Source organism: Abrus precatorius, unplaced genomic scaffold (genome assembly GCF_003935025.1).
Source record: "Abrus precatorius isolate BTA unplaced genomic scaffold, Abrus_2018 Scaffold10, whole genome shotgun sequence".
Lineage (NCBI taxonomy): Eukaryota > Viridiplantae > Streptophyta > Magnoliopsida > Fabales > Fabaceae > Abrus > Abrus precatorius.
This window is the reverse complement of record NW_020874292.1, coordinates 24,835,123-24,854,235: the sequence shown is the minus strand read 5'-3', so window position 1 is coordinate 24,854,235 and position 19,113 is coordinate 24,835,123. Positions and strand designations below refer to the sequence as shown.

Sequence of the window (19,113 nt, the reverse complement as noted above, 5' to 3'; positions counted from 1 at the left end):
CATTATATTAAATTATAATAATTTTATTTAATATTTTTACAATTAAATTTTATTTTTAAGTAAGAAAAATTAAAACAAAAAATTATAAAAAATAAAAGTTATATTTTATAAAAATGGTCAAAATATTTTCTTATAAGTTTTCTAAAAATATATACTTTTGTTAACAATTTTTTTATAGATTTATATATATATATATATATATATATATATTCTTTTCTTAAACTGATTTTTATTAAAAATATATACATATTTTTTATAAAAATTATTAAAATTATATTCCTTAAATAATTATTTATTATAAAATTTTAAAAATATATAAAATATGAGTAAAAAATGATCAAAAAATTTACTATATTTTAATATTTTATCACCTTAGCGGAAAAAATTGAACTAGAATAATAAATTAAAATAAGTTAAAAGAATAAATTATTATAGAATAAGATAAGATAAACTATTTTATTTTATTTTATCATTTTCATCTGACAATAAAATAGATTTTTAATATGTTAAAATAAATAATTTTTTAACACGTGTCGTTCATAAATGGCAAAAATAAATAATAAATCCAATTCAAAATAGGGTTCCTTACCGAAATATAACAATAGTTGTTATATTATATTTTTAATTATAATATTATAAGGTTATATATTTGTTAATTTATTTAAATATTGGTCTGCATACTTGAGTCTATAGTTATGAAATGGATCATGATTTTTACTCATCATGGATTACAATTTACAAGCAAGGTCAAGTTACTCATCATGTTTTATTAAGTACTTATAATTTCTTATTAAAAATATAACATTTATTATATTTAAGATTTAAGATGATAACAAAAAATTTATAAACATTTACTATCTTTTATTTAATAAGCCCTCCACTCTAGGATTCAAGGTTTACATTCTCAACTAATATATCTAACTTGCAATTAGTACACGCCAAATTATAATAAGTTAAGTCAACATTCATTTCTTAATTTATTGTTAAAAAATTAAAATAAAATAATATATTAAATATAAAATGTTGTTTAAATTTTAATTTTCAAAGTTAATAAGTTAAAATATTATAGTTAAGTTGAGTTAGTTTATTTTAATTAAAACACACCATTCATGATTAAAAAAAGAGAGAGAGAGAGAGAAACCATATAAAAATGGTTTTATTCCTCATTTTTATCCCTTACAATTCACACATGCTTTCTCCCTTTCTTCTTGTTTTCTCTTTGTAACATATTATTGTTATTATTTAAAATTTATTAAAATTATATAAATCTTACTTTTTTTACTTCTAAACTAATGATTTCTTGTCATATTTTTAAATTTTTTAATAAATTTTTATCAATAATAATAAAAAATTATTAAATAGTATCTTGCTAGCATTGTTTCTTGTTTTATTTTTATTAATTTTGTTCTTCTTATTCTTTCTTAAGTATCTACTTTTTCTAATTTAGTTTTTTACATTCTTAAAAAATAATACAACTTCTTTATTTTTCTCTTTAACATAAATAGTCTTTTGAGATAAAGGTATTACTCTAAAAAAACATATATATCATCCATTGAAAAAAAAAAATATTTTAAAATTTTTAAAGTATGTTTACATCCTTGAAATATAATAGAAATTAGTTATTTGCATATTTTATTTGTAGGAAAGAGATATTTTAAGTTTTTAAGTACAAATTTAAATCTAAATACTTTTCTAAAACTTTGTTAAATGCTATTTGTATCTAAATTTGGTCACTAGCTATTTTATAGTTCCAAAATAATTATTAAAAATGATTTAGTAATTTTTCATTACTCAATAATTAATATTTATATTATTTATCATGTAATATTTTTCATAAATTATTTATTTAAAAAAAGTTTTAAATTTATTCTTTAATCATATGAAGACCTATTGTTATAAGTATTATGTTTAATTACGTGAGTTTGGTAAAATGTGACAGAAATAATTATTTTAGCTTTCTTTAATAATATTTATTTATAAAACGTATGTATTGAGATTTTTATTATTAAAATAAAATTGATTTATGTATTAGAACAATTTTTACTGAGTAATATTTTTTTTTTTTTGAGAATCTATATTAGATCTTCATAATTGTTAATGGAAACAACAATCTAATGCCGAAAATTACATTATAAAAAGAAAAAATTACAAATTAGATGAAGTCATTAGGGCACAAAAAATTTAATAAGGTGGAGTTATCCTTGTTTAAATAAATCATGGTATAATGTATGAAAAAGATAACTTTCGTTACATAAAGTTATCCCTAAAAAAAATGTTGTCCTTCAAATAAAAGAGTTATCAACTAAGTGAAGTTGTCTTGCATTTTAATTTTTTAATAAGTGACTTGCATAGTATTATTTATATCTTTTATTTAAGAAATTATTATTTAATTTTTATGAATATACATACTTCAATATAATAACTGAGATTGAAAGAACATTTTTATTTAACTGTGTAAATTTGTAAACTTTTAATTTGTTATCAAACTTTTTAGAGAGCTAATGAATTTTTGTTTTAAATAGGCTTTTTAAGTAAATTCTAAAGTCAAAACTAATCATGTGTTATATTTTTTTTATTGAATTTTTGTGACTTATTCTTATTTATTTATTATTTTTATATTATTAGATAGAACAATTGTGAATTACAAGAAACATTAATGTATCTCAAGAAAATCTTCATTGATAGGCTCTCATTATTTTGACGATTTTATTCTATTTTGCTTTCATTATATTTTAGATTTTATGTAACTAATCAAGGAGTTAAATATTATCTTGGCTATGTAATACATGTTTTAGTATTAATATTACAAACATATTGAATTCTACTTATTATAGTTGAATTATAGACTAACTCTTAACGATTATCTTGTTTTAAAATTATGAAATAGAGAAAACTTTATTGAAATATTAACAAATTTATCGTATTTCTTATTCAGAAAAAAAAAATTGTCATTTCATATATTACTTCCAAATAAGCTTGTTAAGTTGTGTGAAATTTTTAAAAAACTTAGCATATGAATTGGTTGAAAGCTCAATTTGAGTTGTGACATCAATAGCTTCATCAATATTTTTATAGTTTACCTATGTTTTCTATCTTTATAAATATTGAGTATTGTCTGATAAGTTCTTATAAAATCTTTTTATTAAGATTTAGTCCCTTAAAAGTTAAGAAATTATAATTTAGTCTCTGTCATCAACTTCTTTATGTTAAATGGTGAGCTGATTGATAGAAAATCAGCTCAACACTTTCACGTGTCATGTTATTTAATTTTATAATATTTTATTATTTAAAATTAATATTTACAAATAAGTTTTTGAATACATTTTTTATATTTACAAAAAAAAAGTTTTCTATATGTTTTATATAAATAGGTCTGACTTATTTAACAATTTTTAAAACTTAAGTCTAGTCTATTATCTATCATATACTTTTTTTTAAGTTTAATTTAGCCTTTTTAAAAGCCTACATTGACTTATTAGCTTTTTTATTGACCTACTTAATAAAGAAAAAGAGTTACATATGATATAATATAAATAAGTGTACAAGAAGATAATGAAGGAGATGAGATGAACCAACGATAAATGTAATTGAGACATCGCAAATGTAAATTAGCGTTATATTTATAAGATATATGCAAGAGACTCTAGCAAGAAAGGCTTCCTCTCTTAAAAAGTATGTAGTAGAGATACTTTTCAACTCTAATGAAAAAGATTAAAAATTTTAATTTAAGATTTTATTTATTTTAAAATTTAATTTATTTAATATATTATTATATTATAATTTTTATATAAAATTATTTAATATATAATTATAAATTTTATAAGTTTTAAATAGATAATCCTAATAAGTTTTTTCTTAAGCTCAAGCTTGACATATTTAATTAATTAAAATTTTTAAAAAACTTAAATTAAGCCTATTAATTAAACATATTAAGCTGAACTAAGCTTTAAAAAGGTTAAGTCATAGGTCCCTATCAAATAATCTGACCTATTTCTATCCCTATCTACTATTCTCCTTCTCTTTCCTATAACCCCTCTCACCCCTTCTCCCTCTCCCTCCCCAACTTTAATCCCTCATTTTTCCTTTTCCCACTCTCCCACCCCACACTTTCCCCCACCACACACCTCTACCTTCAACTCTATACATTCCTCCGCTTGTAGATTTTGAGTTTTTTTCTTCTTCTACGCGCACACTTGTTACTTTTTTTCTTGTTATTATTATTATATCTACATGTTTGTATGTTATATCTCAAGCATTTATGTGAAATTTTATTAGTTGTTATGTTTGTATGTTTTTAGATTTTAATTGGTGCAAGGTAATGAAAGAAGTTTGTGCAAGTTATTGAAAACAAAGAATGTTGTAAATAGATAGTATAATATATGTGGAGTTGTGAAGTGGTGAAAAGGAGGGATGGGAGTGGGTTGGGACTAGGGCTAGGAAGTGAGGTGTCAGATGAGAATTTGAGTCCATAAGACTAATATTAAAAATGTGTTTAAGAATTTTTTTTTAAATATTAATTTTAAATAATAAAATATTATAAATTAAATAACGTATCATGTTATGCGAGAGTATTGAGCTAATTTTTTGTCAATTAGTTCAATATTTAATAAAAGAGAGTTGACAACAAGAATTTAATATTAATTTCTTAACTTTTTATAAACTAAATTCTAAACAAAATTTAGAAGAATTTATCACAAAATGCTGAAATATTAACATAAAAAAAATATAATTAAGTCTAATTTTAAATCCAAAAAATATAATATAAAATAGTTTTAAATTTACATAATTAACAAACTCTTTTTAATGATAAAAAAATATACTTTTGACAGCTTCTAAAAGAAACTTAAAAGAGAAGTTAAAATCCAATATAAGTCACACTTAACTTTTAAAAATAAGTTAAATTTAGACTTTACATAAACTCACCTAACTTTATTTATTTATATTTCTATATAAATTTATTAATTCAATTTATACATAAGTCTAAGAAGATTTAATTATTAATAAAAACATATTAATAATGTGATGAAAAGTATATTTATAAATATTTTTTATCATTAGAATTTAAAAAAACCCTACACTGTTAAATCAACCAAATTGGTAGGGGTAATAAAAAGGATTTGCACTTTATATACTTAACTTAAACAAAAACCTGTGTTATGTTAAGTGAAGGAATTTAAATAACTGTTAATTTTTTGTACACTGTTAAATTAAAATAAAATTTCTAAAAAAATTGTTTTTAAAATTTATAAATTATACATATATTTTAATGATTAATAATACATATTTTATTATATTAAATAAAACTAAAATAAAAAATAAATTTTTATATTAAAATTAAAATTATATATTTTAAAAAAATTAAAATCAATTAAAATATTCAATGCATACAAAATCATATAGCATGTTAACTATAAAAATAAAAACTTTAATTATTTTTGAATTATTATGTCCTTCAAAAAAGGAGGACAAGAGAAATTATAAGAAACCGATAATCTCATGCTAATAACACGAAGGTCACAGGTTCGAGACATGTGTGGGCTATTAATTTTTCTGGTTAAGTTTGTGACAAAAATAAATGTGCGAAGGTATAACAAGAGGTGTTTTGTGTTAAAATTTGATTATGAGAAGGCGTATGATTCGGTAGAGTAGGGATATCTTTTGTTTATGTTACGTAGCTTTGGATTTTCAGACAAATGGGTCAGTTGGATGGAAGCTTGTGTGTGTGGGGGGGGGGGGAGAAGCCTATCAGCTTTGATTAATGGTTGTCCTACATTGGAGGTTCATATTGAGCGGGGCCTAAAACAGGGGATCCTCTTGCCCCTTTTCTTTTTCTTGTGGCAGCGAAAGAGTTAGGAGTTCTTATGCGGAAGGCAGTGACTTGTGGGTTGTTCTCTGGTGTGAAGATTGGGGTAGGGGGACCAGATATTTCTTTGCTACAGTTTGCGGATGACACATTGATTATGGGAGAGGCTTCGGTGCATAATTTGTGGACTTTGAAAGCAGTATTGTGTAGCTTTGAATTAATGTCAGGTATGAAAATTAACTTTCATAAATCTTTTGTATTGGGGATTAACACTGGTGATGACTTTGAAAACTTGGCTGCGGAGTTCCTACATTGTAAGATTGGTAGTTTTCCATTAAAGTATCTCGGGTTACAGTTAGGTGTTAACACGAGAAAGCCTAGTGCATGGAAGGGTGTGTTAGAGTCTCTTAAAAAGCGGTTAGCGTCATGGAAGCATAAGTATTTATCGATTGGAGATAGGGTGACTTTGATTAATGTTGTTCTTAATTCTATGCCACTGCACTCGTTATCCTTTTTTAAGGTGCCGAAGTCGGTAATAAAGGAGATTGTCACTATTCAACGAAATTTTTTATAGAAGGGTGTTAAGAATGGATCTAAAATTCCCTGGGTGAAATGAAAAATGGTATTAGATCGCGGAAGAATTGTGGCTTGGGCATTAGGAATGTGCAGTGGTTTAATTGGGCGCTTCTTGGTAAATGGTTGTGGCGAGGTGTTAACTATTCTAGTTCATTGTGGGTGCGGGTGTTAGAATCTAGATATGGAAGATTAACTTCTTCTATTCAGCGTTCATCAGTTCACAACAGATGTTCTTTGTAGTGACGTGATTTGCTGGAGGTTATTCATCAAGGGAATTCATGGCTGGATGAGAAGTTTGATAGAAGTGTGGGTGCAGCTTTACATACTCTTTTTTGGAGAGATAAGTGGGTAGGCGGGGTGCGATTGTGTGAAGCATTTTCGCAATTATTTGTGGTGGCAAGGAATGTTGAATCATGTGTATTGGAGAATGGTTTTCATGATGGCACTAGGTGTGTTTGGGATGTTAGTTGGCGAAGAGGACTCTTTCAATATGAGATCTTGAGCTTTAATCTTTTGTTGGAGCTTGTGGATGGAGTTTCTATTAAGTTACTACAAGAAGATAAATGGGTATGGAGAGCAGATTCTTCAGGTTGTTATTCAGTGAAATCTGCGTATTCATGGCTATTTGAACCTTTTGGTGGTCCTAATAGTGTAAATCAGTGTACGGTAGATGCCTTGCAAAGGCTATGGAGAGGGAATGTCCCTCTTAAGTGTCTAGTTTTTTTCTTAGCAATTGTTGTTGAATGCACTTCCTTGTAAAGGTTTACTAATTGATCGTGGTTTTTAAATTGATGATACAACTTGTTGCTTCTGTCATGATTTGGAGGAACTTTGAACTCATTTATTTTTAACGTACTCAGTTTCATCTCAAATCTGGTACTTTACTGCGCGTTAGCTTAGATTCTCACTAGTTTTGCCTTCAGATTTATCGATTCACTTGCTTTCTTGGATTGGTGTTGGCTGTAGTAAAAGAGAAGGAACATGCTTATTAATTGTTTGGATAAGTACAGTGTGGTCTTTGTGGTTGCATAGAAATAGAATTGTATTTTTCAATGGTGTTTTGGATGAGAGGGAGGTCATAGATTCTATTATTCTGAGATCCTTAAAATGACTATCACTTGTTAGTAAGGAAGAAACTATTATGTTAGCTGATTGATATTTGAACACACAAAATTGAATCTGTCTTAATTTTGTATAAGTATATTTTTGCTTTTTATTTCTCTGAATAAGTAATTTTTTTGTGTATATGGGTTTAGAGTTTCCCTTGAACTCTTTTTAATAATATTTGTTTTGTCTATAAAAAAAATAAGAAACCGATAATCAGTAAGTGTGAAATGAAGAAACGAGAAAAGAGAAGTTGTCATGAAGAAAAAGATAAAACTATGAATAAATTATTTCACAGCCGCCCACTCTCACAAACCAGCGCAATAAGTTTAAATAAAAGCTATTTTTATTTTAAAAAATTAATGAAATTTTAATAAAATTATTTATTATTATTATTAATTTTTTATTACTATTATTATTTTAATTTTAACTTAAAATGTATTCTAAAACTATATCTTTTTTACACACGTCAATAAAAAATCATGTGTCTCGATTTTAGTAATTTTTTTATAATTTATTTCTTAATTATAAAAAATTATTTAAAATTTACTCATACTTAACAAAATAAAATATTCATCATTTATTAGGAAAATTGACTATTCTCTATAACTTTTATTTATAATTTTTATTTAAATTTAAAAATTATATGTGCAATATTTATGCAATATAAATTTTTTTATTTGTACCATTTTAAAAATAAAATAATGATTTTTTTAACATAATCCTGAATATTATTAAATTAAAATAAATTTTAACAAAAATTAAAGAATATTTCATAATTTCTTAAAATTTAATTAGTTTAACAAATTTTAAAAATAGTAAATATCTGTATTATGAATACGAAATAATTTATTTCTTAAATAAAATTAATTTAAAGAGATAAAATTTTAAAATTCAAACATGATTTATAAAAAAATTTAAATGAAAATTAAATTAAAAAATTAATGTTAAATGCAGAATAAATTATATAATAAACGAGATAAAGAAAAGTTTGTAAGAATATATTTATTTAAAATCATTTTAATTAAAATAAATATTATATTAATATATATAAAAATAAATGTATATAATACTTTTTACATAAAAACTGAAAAAATAGATTAAAATAAATAATATAATAATAAAAATTTTAAAATAATATATTTTTTAAGAAATTAAATAAAGATATACATGCGGCGGAATCGTCGGAAAAGTACACGGAAAGACTGACAATGGGCCCGCGAAAGTCACCAAAAATTGCCGCTTTCGGGCATTGGTTCAGAGCCGCTGGCTCTGAGCAACTTCAAATGGCATTTATTTTTAAATGTTTTTTTTAATAACAGTTTATATATCTTTAAAGTATGTAATTAAAATAAATTATATTATTATTATTATTATTATTTGTTATATTGTAAAATATTTTTATTTAAATAATCTTGAGAGCTGTATATAAAATTACTACAATATGATAAAATTATATTAAAAATATTATTTTAATTAAATAAAAAATTATAAGTTTCAAACTTAAAGTGTGATTTAGAACTTAATCTAAGTTTCATTTTATACAAAATGTTAAGATTTATTGTGTTTAAATTAAAAATTAAAAATATTTATAGGATACTTGTTTTATATTATTCAATAATATGACAATATTTAGAATTTTAAAAAATAACAAAAGATGTTTTTTTAAATTATAATTAAAAAAATTGCCATTGTTAATTAAAAAAATTATATGATGATTACATTAATATGACAGTAAATACTCTAAATCACTTAATTAAATAAACTGGTAACTAAGAGATAATGCAATGTTAGTTAGAAGACAGTTTAACCTCAGTAATGATAGTTAAGGCTTAAAATCTGAAATTGTTTTGTAGGCTGAATAGCCGTTGTATAGGTGATTGCAGAAACAATTAAGATGAGAATGCTAACAATGAGGAAAACAAAAAAGGAGTGAGCTGAAGGGTGTGGCCTGCAGTATGCAGTTGGCAACAGTGGTCTAAAGAGAAGAGAAAGGATCCTAATTCCACTCCACGTTGAATCCTAAATCCCTCCCACAAGGACACGTCTTGTCCCTCCTTCAGGTGTTGCTAATTTATGTCACGCCCCTTCAACACAGTCAAAGGTCCAAAAAATGTGAGAGAAAGAAAGCTGCTACATCCCTTCTCCCTCTCCCTCTTTGCAAAGCGTCAAACACAATTGCTGCGTGTAAGCCAAGCCATGCACCCAATTAACCTTTCACACTATTTACTGTTTCCTACCGTGTCTTCCCCTCCTCTTTCCATGTGGTCACCTTTCTCCACCTCCTTTATCCCTTTATAACACTCACTCACACAGACACCCATTCACACACTCTCTTCTCTTCTCTTCTCTCCAGCTGCAATGAAGAACCCTGTGGTTGAGAGATTCTCCGAATTTTACGAGAAGTGGATTTGGAAGCTGGAAGAGATTCTTCACCAGCTTCTAGAGGTGTCCAAGCAGAGAAACCATGTGGTGAAGACTGAGCAAGAGTTGCAAGCACTGGTCTCCAAAGTCACCTCCCATTTGAAGGAATACTACACTGTGAAATGGGCTGCCGCACATGAAGACGTTCTTGTCTTCTTCTCTCCCGTTTGGTTGAGCCCTTTGGAGAATGCTTACCTCTGGATCACAGGGTGGAAGCCCTCCATTGTGTTCAGGCTTCTTGAGACTCTCAAGAAGCCAAGAGAGGAGTGCAACGTATTTGACATGAATGAGGAGCAGCAAAGGAAGACGGAGGAGCTCAGAATGAGGATAAGGATGGAGGAGGAGAAGGTGGAGAGGGAGATGGAGAGACAGCAAGTGGCCATGGCTGATCGCAAGATTGTGGAGTTGGCTAAGCTTTATAGCCGAGTAAGGAATGGTGGTGCTGATGTTGTGGCGGCAAATGTTGATGGGGTTGTAGAAGTGGCCATGAAGGGTGTTCTTGCAGGTTTGGAGAGGGTCATGAAGGCTTCTGATTGTGTCAGACTCAAGACACTCAAAGGGGTGTTGGATCTGCTTACCCCAATGCAGTGCGTGGAGTTCCTTGCTGCAAATATAGCTATGCAGCTACGCCTCAGGCAGTGGGGGAAGAAGAGGGACCTCGCTGGGTCCACACTCAATGTGAATGACTACAAGTGATTCAAGTTGCTTGCCAAAATAAATAAATAAATAAATAAACTGTATACAACTTTAGGCTTAGTTAATTAAGTTGTTCAGTTTATGCAATGTAAGAAGAGGAAAGAAATGGTTGATGAATATATGATATGATTACTTTCCTGTAAAACAAAGAATGAAAGTTGCCTGCTTATAATTCAAAGTAGATAATGACAACAGTTAGCAATCAATCACTTTTTCCACCAATTCGGGTACATAAATCAAACGGTTATGTTGTATTTTATTGTAAATTATATGTATAGGTAAATATTTATTAAGCGTTAGTATGAAGTTTTTATAATACAAAATAAGCAATTTATGTTAGAATATTAAAATAAATGAACTGCATCTTAGGATGTTACAGAGTAGACATTCGTACATTGGTAATCATCAACAATCTCTCGAACCTTGACAGACAAGAAGGAGGGTGTCATGAGAGTATTTTGTATTGTTTATTTCAGAAATAATGATGGGGTGCACAAACAAACCGCAATGTCTTGAGGTGGTGCATGTTTCAGCGGCCACGCCAACGCGAACATGGACAATCAGAAACATGACAGAACAGAACCAGGTGTTCTTCAGTTTCAAGAGTTAAATTAAGTCCCTGCCATGCTTCGGCTTGTCTATAGGATTCACGAGAAAGTGACGTTTAAAAGAGTTTCCCCTGAAAAAATGATGTTAGCTTCTGATGTCATTCATGCTTTGTTCAGATAAAAAAGAAGGAAAATAAAATGGAAAGAAAAGATAATAAATAAATCTTTGTTTTTTTATTTAAAAAGAATATCATATGAAATACTTTTATATTTTTATTATAAAAGATAGAGAAGTAAGTAAATACATAGATAAATTTATTATTTTAATTCTTTTTCTTTTTCACTTTCGTTTTATAATAGGTTTTGTTGGATATAAATAAAGAGAAAAAATAAGAAAGAAAAGAGATATTATTTTTTTATTATTTGAATAAATTTTTTTATTATTGGAATAAATATAAATAAGAGAGAAAAGAAAAATAAGGGAAAGGGGCTTGTGTTTTGTTGTTTAGTTTTAGTTATTAAATAAATAACTATTTTTATAGCATAAAAATAATAAATATTTTTATATTGAAAACAATATAAAATTTATATTTTAATATTATAAAAAAATTATATCCTTTATTTATTCCATTTATTCCAAACCGTAAAGATAATTTTATTTTCTTTTCCTTTTGTTATATTTATCCATCAAATTAATATTTTTTATTGCATCTTTTATTTGTATTTTTCCTATCTTAGTTTTTTTTATTTGACATCATATACAAACGCATCGTTACTCTGCTATTTTGGATAATTTTGATAAAGAACAATGATTCTCTCACCACTTTACATGGTTTTGAGATGAATGGTAGGGAGACAAAACATAAACAAGGAAAAAATATGAAAAAAAACAAAATATATATAACAAGTGATATTTAAAAAATATTTTCTTTCATCAATCGTCCATATTTTTCAACTGTGAACTGAGCTTTTTATTTTCTCCAAGAAACATTAGCCTTTAACAATTCAATAAGACCTATATAATGTTGCATGTTCATTGGGACCGACATCCCAACATCAAGTTAGAATTTTGACATCCCCAACTTGAACAAAAATACAATCTACAACACCCCTCTTGCAAAACAACAAATAACACACTTTCATTGGGACGTGAATAGCTAAGGTATCAATGATGAAGACTTACAAAAGAACAAGGAAGATGAAGGAAGAAAAGAATTTTTGAGTAGCAAATTTCACAACTTCCACTGTGGGAGCCTGATAGAGGTTAGTGAGAGAGACTTTAACACACAGAAGAGAGTCATATAAAACTTAAGTTGCCTCCACTGACAATATTTCCAGTTCAGCCCACCATAGTGGAGAAAGTCTTGGGACAGCTTGATCTGGTGACACACCAATCACTTCCCTCAATTTTGTAGTTATGTCCCTCATTGTTGGTCTTAACTTTGGATCAGGTTGAATACAGTCTTTGATCACCTCACAGATCACATCAAGTTCATTGTCCTTGAAAGACTCCAAGGTGGGATCGATCATACAGCTGATACTTTTCTTGTCACTTAAGTACTCAGCAGCCTAAGAAGTTTATGACAATTTATTAAGTAAACAAATATATATACATATTATGAATTGCATTAAAACTAATATCACTAGGGAAATGTGATTCAAACTTACCCAGTTCACTAGGTTGCCTTCTTCAGAGGAAGGCAATTTCCCTGAGATGACTTCAAGCAACAATATTCCAAATTTATAGACATTGCTTTCAATATTTTCCTGAGTTGATAACTCAATTTTCTTTGAATCACCTCCACTTGTCTTAGCTGGTGTTACAATACTTCTAAAAGTAACCTCTGCAAGCTGAAAGAACAATGGAATGGAGAGGTTATTTGGTGGCTAACATATAACAAAAGCAAACAAGAAGATATAAGAGAAATATGTACCTTAGCTGCAAAGTCATCTGTTAGAAAGATCATATTCGAATTAAGGTCCCCATGAGCTATTGGTGGATTCAGATCATGGTGCATGTATTGAAGACAGTAAGCAGTGCCCATGATAATTCTTATCCTTTCACTCCAATCAAGACGTTCCATTTCCTCTACTGTAAAAAAGAAGCATATGTAATAATATAAATAACTTTGCCTTTAGTTCCAAGAACATAGATGAGCAAGAATACAACTAAAAGAGTATTACCATGCAGATGCTCAAATAGGTTTCCATTTGGAGCATACTCAAATACCAACATCCTTGTGAATGGTTCTTCTTCCTCACAGTAACCAATAAGATTAATAAAGTTTTTATGGTTTATGCGGGACAAAGTATCAATCTGAAGCACACAAGAGACAAAATTAGCAAAAGAAAAGTTCAAGAATTGAATCATTCTCAAAATTACATTGGGGATGTTAATGCAATGGTTTTTCTTTCTATTGACTGTAGAAGGATAAAACCTTTCTCCGATATTTCATTTCCATGCTCTTTGACCAATCTTGGGAAGAAGTAATGACGGTAGAAACAACAGCAATCTCGACTCCACTGGACAGTGTTCCTTTGTAGATGATGCATCCTTCAAAAGTAATAATGATATTGCTGAAATCCTCACAGGCTGTCTCTAGTTCGGCTCGATTCAACTTGGGGACACCTACATTCCATAAGAACACGCGACACTATTGGCACATTTGGAAATGGAAATTCATTAAACCTTAACATTGGCATCTTCCAAAATCCCCGCGTACACATGACAATTACTTTGGCAATTTAAATTAACACATGAAAATAGTTTACTCTTGTATATCCTAAACTCTCATAGGATTTTTTTAGCTTATTTTAATAGATTTCTTTGTATAGATTTTCAAAATAAACTTTTTTAGCTTATTCTAATAACTTCCATAGTCAAATTTATGGCATAACTCGTCATATAAAAAGAACTTATTGACTGAACACTTTAGTTGTGTTATATACCCAAACAAGAGCTAATAACTTAACATTTGTCTGCAGCTCAATGAAAAAGATCTGGTTTGTATTAACTTATTATTAGAACTAACTATATAGTACCTGTTATAAATGCTTTCTGCAACTGTCCACTTATTCCTGTCTTCCAAGGGGTAATTACTTTTGCAGCTCGTTTTCGCCAAATGCAAAGAAGAATTATGATAACAATGACCACCACAACTACAACAACAATAATAATTATATACTTCCACAACCTTCCAGAAGCACCATTAGATGAAGGGTGTTGACTTGTTTGTTTTGCATCAGAAGCATCATGAGGAGATTCAGGAGGTGAATGATCGGGTGCAGGTGGCTGATTCTGTTTCTTATTGGCATCTGGCACAGCTGGTAAGGCTCCACTACTCAGGGTAGTTGGAACAGTGCTGAACTCTATAGTTGGTCCACCAGTAAAAGGTGCAGCTGCAAGGTTACTGGACTGTTCAAGTAACCTACGACGTGAAGAATTGACAAGATTTTGCGCATTCTTGGCAATCTTTGGCTCATTGGAACCTACATGAAACAATAAATGTTTTGAATGTCAATCAGAAGCACAATGTTATCAGTTTCTCAATTTAGTTAAGGTTCTTCACTCACTGGGCAGAAGGTCGTAGTGATTCTCTTCATGCCCACTAAGGGCAGGCTTTTCTAGCTTGAATCTATAAAGATCAAACAATTTACTTGAGTTGAATATGATGAAAGAACAAAATATATGTGTATATTGAGGTTAAGATAGGGCCAAAAGTTATCTACACACAGTGGCAGCTCAAAGGCATTGAGGTATTTCATAAGTGCTTCTTTGATTGAAATTGTCAATGAATCTGATTTGATCCTTTGCTTGAATTTGCCTTGCCACACACTGCACATGCCGTCCATCAAAACACCAGAAAGTTACAAACTAAAAATAAAAATAATGCAACAATAGGAAATGAATATTATCCCATGGAATGAGATTGTTAGGTTCTGCAAAAGAGCAAGATTTATAAGAAACAACGGTTCTTATCTCTCAGTGACTTCCCTCTACTATACTGATATAGATGGAAGGAAACCATGCAATGGCCCTACTAAGGTCACTTGGTCAGGGAGAAAAAAAAATGAAGACATGCTTACCAGTGTCCAAACTTTCTATTGATGCGGGGAAATAAAGTTGTCAAACATGATGAACAATTTTCAACAACTAGAGATTCAGAAGGAAATCTAAATTTTCCTTGATCTTGAGAATCACTGCCTTCAATTTTATTGTCACAAAGCAACCTAAGGTAAAATAAAATTTCATTGAAGAGTACTAGAAATCTAATAAAACAGACACATAAAATATAGAGTTAACTCACAAGTGTTTTAGCTGTATCATCTTGCCAATTTCTTCTGGGATATTTCCTGACAATTTATTCTCTCTTAAGTCCAATAATTCTAGCTTGGTGAGATCTCCAAGTTCTTTGGGAATGGCACCAGAAAAGTTATTCTTGCATAACACACTAATTTAAAGAAACAGCGAGCTTATCCAAATCAGAAAAATAGTAAAATATTTAGTTAGATATATTTGACAAGGTTATTAACATCAATATGGTGTGATATCATATAAGGAACTAAACTAATTAAAGAGAGAGGCTACATAATCATCTGTCCAACAAAAACAAGTAACCTTCAGCGACTTCTTTTGTTTTCAAATTACATATCATCATGACAGTAACAATATAAACTAATCTAGGAGAGCAAAATAATTGTATTTTTTTAGAGTTGAAAACTCAGAAGATGTAGGTACATAAGTTTTTAGCATGTTTGGAGGAGAAAAAGAAATGTTATATGCAGGCTTGGAAAATGACATCACATAACAATATTGAAGAGGGAAGGTAAAATAGAGTAAAGAAAGAAAAAATGACCAATAAAAATTATTGCAACCAATCTGCACCAATCAAATGTGTTAAGTGCTAAACTGCGGCACTACATAGAGAGCATTCCACTTCCAGATGCCAGGAACTGAAGGCAAAGCATGATTAAGGACTAGGAAAATTATACAAGCACTAGAAAGACTTGCTTGCAAGTATCAAAATTTGGTAATTATAGGCTTATAGCCCAGTGGATCATGCAAAATCACTCCTTCATCATCTTGTTAAAGGGACTAATAATAGTGACAGTACATTCTGATTTTCTATTAGAACTAGTGTTTGGTCGACCAAAAAAAATTAGTTTCTTGACATTGACGGTAATCCATGTAAATTATGTAATCAGATTCACGCGGGGTATTCAATCTTTCTAAAAGTATTGCAGAGTCCAAAGCTGAACGATTTTTTCAGTTTAAATGAAGGTGATGGAAAGAATATCACATTATGAAAGGAAAATAGGAATGTGCCAGACAGAACAATGCATATCATGATTATTATCTGAACTTCAGAAGAAACATATGTCTGTACGCCATATCCATATATTATATCAGTTTTTCCGATGATAAGAAAATAATAATTTAAAGTTTTTATTAGAAATTACAGTATATCTTACGATATCAAGTGATTTTCAATAAAACCTTACTATACATGGCTTCTTAACGCGTCTTTAGACACGCGTTAGAAAAATTGATATTATATAGCTCTCAGATTATGTCATATTCATATTAGATGAATACCAATCATGGTTGGTTGGGAATTCAAGAATGAGTGCATTTTGGATCTCCCGGTTAATGACCCAGCAAGCATAAGATCTATTTTGATATCTAATGAAAAGAAAAACCATGAATAATAATAATAATAATAAAAAGTTACACAGGAATACTATGATTTCTTACACAGATTTTAGGTGATTAAGTTTCCCAAGATCAGGAGCAATTGTCCCTTCCAGAGATAGCCCGTTTAGCTCACTACAAGAACAGAAAGCCATAGGATTCAGCACAGGACATTAATTATAACAGGAAGCCCATTTAATTTAAACATCGAGAAAAAGAAGTTTTTGGCTTCCCTATAGGAAATAAGACTGCATCACAGAAATATTTTAATATAACAAAGGAATTACCAAAGGAACTTACAGCATTTGCACTTTCCCATCTACACAATGAACACCCAACCATTTGCAAGGGTCACAATCATTTGGAGTCCAATTTTCCAAAGCATGATAGGGATCGGAAGTTATTCTTGCCCGGAACTCCAACAAAGCCAATCCTGAATTTTCCATTCCAGGTGCAAAAAGAAGAAGAAAATCAAATTACAATACAATGCATTATAGGCTTTCCTATGAATGGAACGATAAAAGAGCAATCCATGAAAATCACCTTCATCATTAAGGGACCAGCACACTTGGATTTCCCAAACAAAGATCAAGCAAATAAAACTTCTAAGCCAGAATCCAAATGCGTCCCATCTCAATCCCATTTCTTTGTGAACCCAATGGCTATGTGACTGAGGCAGTACTTCTATTCCTTGATATCCAGGACGCTATTATATGATACAAAATAAAAAAATTGCCTGGTTTGTGCTGTACAGAAAACCTTCAATCTATTCGAACGAAGCAGAATAAACTCACTAACTAGTCAAAACTTAAATTTCTACGGAAAGCATGAAGATTGAAGGTTTTGGGGCTGATCAGGATCCCTCATTTTTTATAACGTTATCTCCTTGTTACAAGCTTCTGCTCAACAAAGACATAACCCGGCTCAAAATATCTTTTTCGGAATTGTCGTCAGAAATTGCTGGAGCTGAAAGAAATTGCATCCGTCAGAAAATTTAACAAAATGAATGAATTTCTTAAGAACCAATCAACCCCTTAACAACAAAAATATTTTTATATACATATAAATGGAATAACCCCATCAGCAAGCAAGCTTTTTGGTGTCAACATGAACAATTAAAAAGCAAAAAGGTGGGGTGTGGTTGTGGATTGGAAAGCATTAAGCTTTGATAGAGCGAGTGAATTACCATGCAGAAGGGACAAAAGGGTGCAAGAAAACAACTCTGGTTCTTGCAGTTATTTCTGCTTTTGCATGGGAATTAGGAAATGCAACGCTGGCTGGGAGGGTGATAGGCGGGGGGGTAATTTGAGACTCAGGCAAAAAGGCAGCAAAAGTTCAAAACAAATAAATATTCAAATCCTTAAATTTATTTTTATTTTTTTTCTCTTATTTTGATGGCTTTTCTTCTATTGCTGCCTTTTTCAGGATGATCTCAGAGGACCCTCTCTTCGACCATCTTCCTCGTGAGACAGACACAGACACTTTGTTTTTTTGTTTTTGTTTTTTTCTCTCTCTGGTTTCTCTCTCTTTTCCAGATGTTAGATTTTTCTTTGTTTCTCTCTCATTCCCCCTCTTCCCTCTCTCTCATCTCATCACCCCCACAACCAGCCTTGCCAACCAAAAATTTCCCGTTAGTTTTTGCTTTTTCTCACAATTTTATTATTATTATTATTTTTAATGTTTCCAAATTCTCTTCGAGGAGTTGTAGGTCCCATTGCCCCCCACTTCCGACAAACTAGGACACGCTTTTATTTGTTACTAGGTAAGTCTCCTTTATGGTTCGCGTGGCTCCACAACATCCGTTGCCTTGCTTATAAAACTGCAAGTTCCAGCTATTTTATGTTCCACGGTTTGGTAAGATTGTGTACGTGATTCCCACACCCCCCATCACATGCCTGCCACTCTCTTCTCTGCCCAAAGTAATACTTTATACATTTTCATATTTCAATCATATTTATCCATTTAATCGCTAAAAAGTCATTTGCTAACAGATAAATTTGTGAAATATTAAGATCGTTTTCATATATTATTGATATAAATAATATATTATATTGTTAATATGAACTTGTAATATTTATATATATAAGCAAGCTTCTATCTTCAATTGGTAAATTTGAATTTGAATTTTGACTACTATTTTATCCACCTCTTTATATATTTTTTTCTCTTCAATTATAATATAAATTATTCAGTTATCATATATATAAATATTAATAGTTAACAAAACAGATAATACACATGTACACGCTAACACAATTATACGACTTGTT

General features: G+C 29.5%; 2 protein-coding genes across 2 annotated transcripts; one reads left to right on the top strand and one right to left on the bottom strand.

Annotated features, from left to right (window-relative positions):
- The first annotated feature begins 9,844 nt into the window (after positions 1–9,844).
- LOC113852108 (protein DOG1-like 4) lies at positions 9,845–10,603 on the top strand. Its single transcript, XM_027482360.1, has one exon. The coding sequence runs from the start codon at positions 9,845–9,847 to the stop codon at positions 10,601–10,603; it is 759 nt and encodes a 252-aa protein (XP_027338161.1).
- Positions 10,604–12,104: 1,501 nt separating this feature from the next.
- On the bottom strand, positions 12,105–18,443 carry LOC113852910 (protein MALE DISCOVERER 2-like). Its single transcript, XM_027483309.1, has 13 exons — positions 18,030–18,443; positions 17,387–17,809; positions 17,144–17,276; positions 16,907–16,978; positions 15,459–15,602; positions 14,885–14,986; positions 14,725–14,786; positions 14,194–14,640; positions 13,590–13,780; positions 13,336–13,468; positions 13,086–13,243; positions 12,820–13,002; positions 12,105–12,720 (listed from the first exon to the last, which is right to left on the bottom strand). The coding sequence occupies exons 2-13, from the start codon at positions 17,484–17,486 to the stop codon at positions 12,460–12,462; spliced, it is 1,986 nt and encodes a 661-aa protein (XP_027339110.1). The 5' UTR covers positions 17,487–17,809; positions 18,030–18,443; the 3' UTR covers positions 12,105–12,459.
- Between the last annotated feature and the right edge of the window lie 670 nt (positions 18,444–19,113).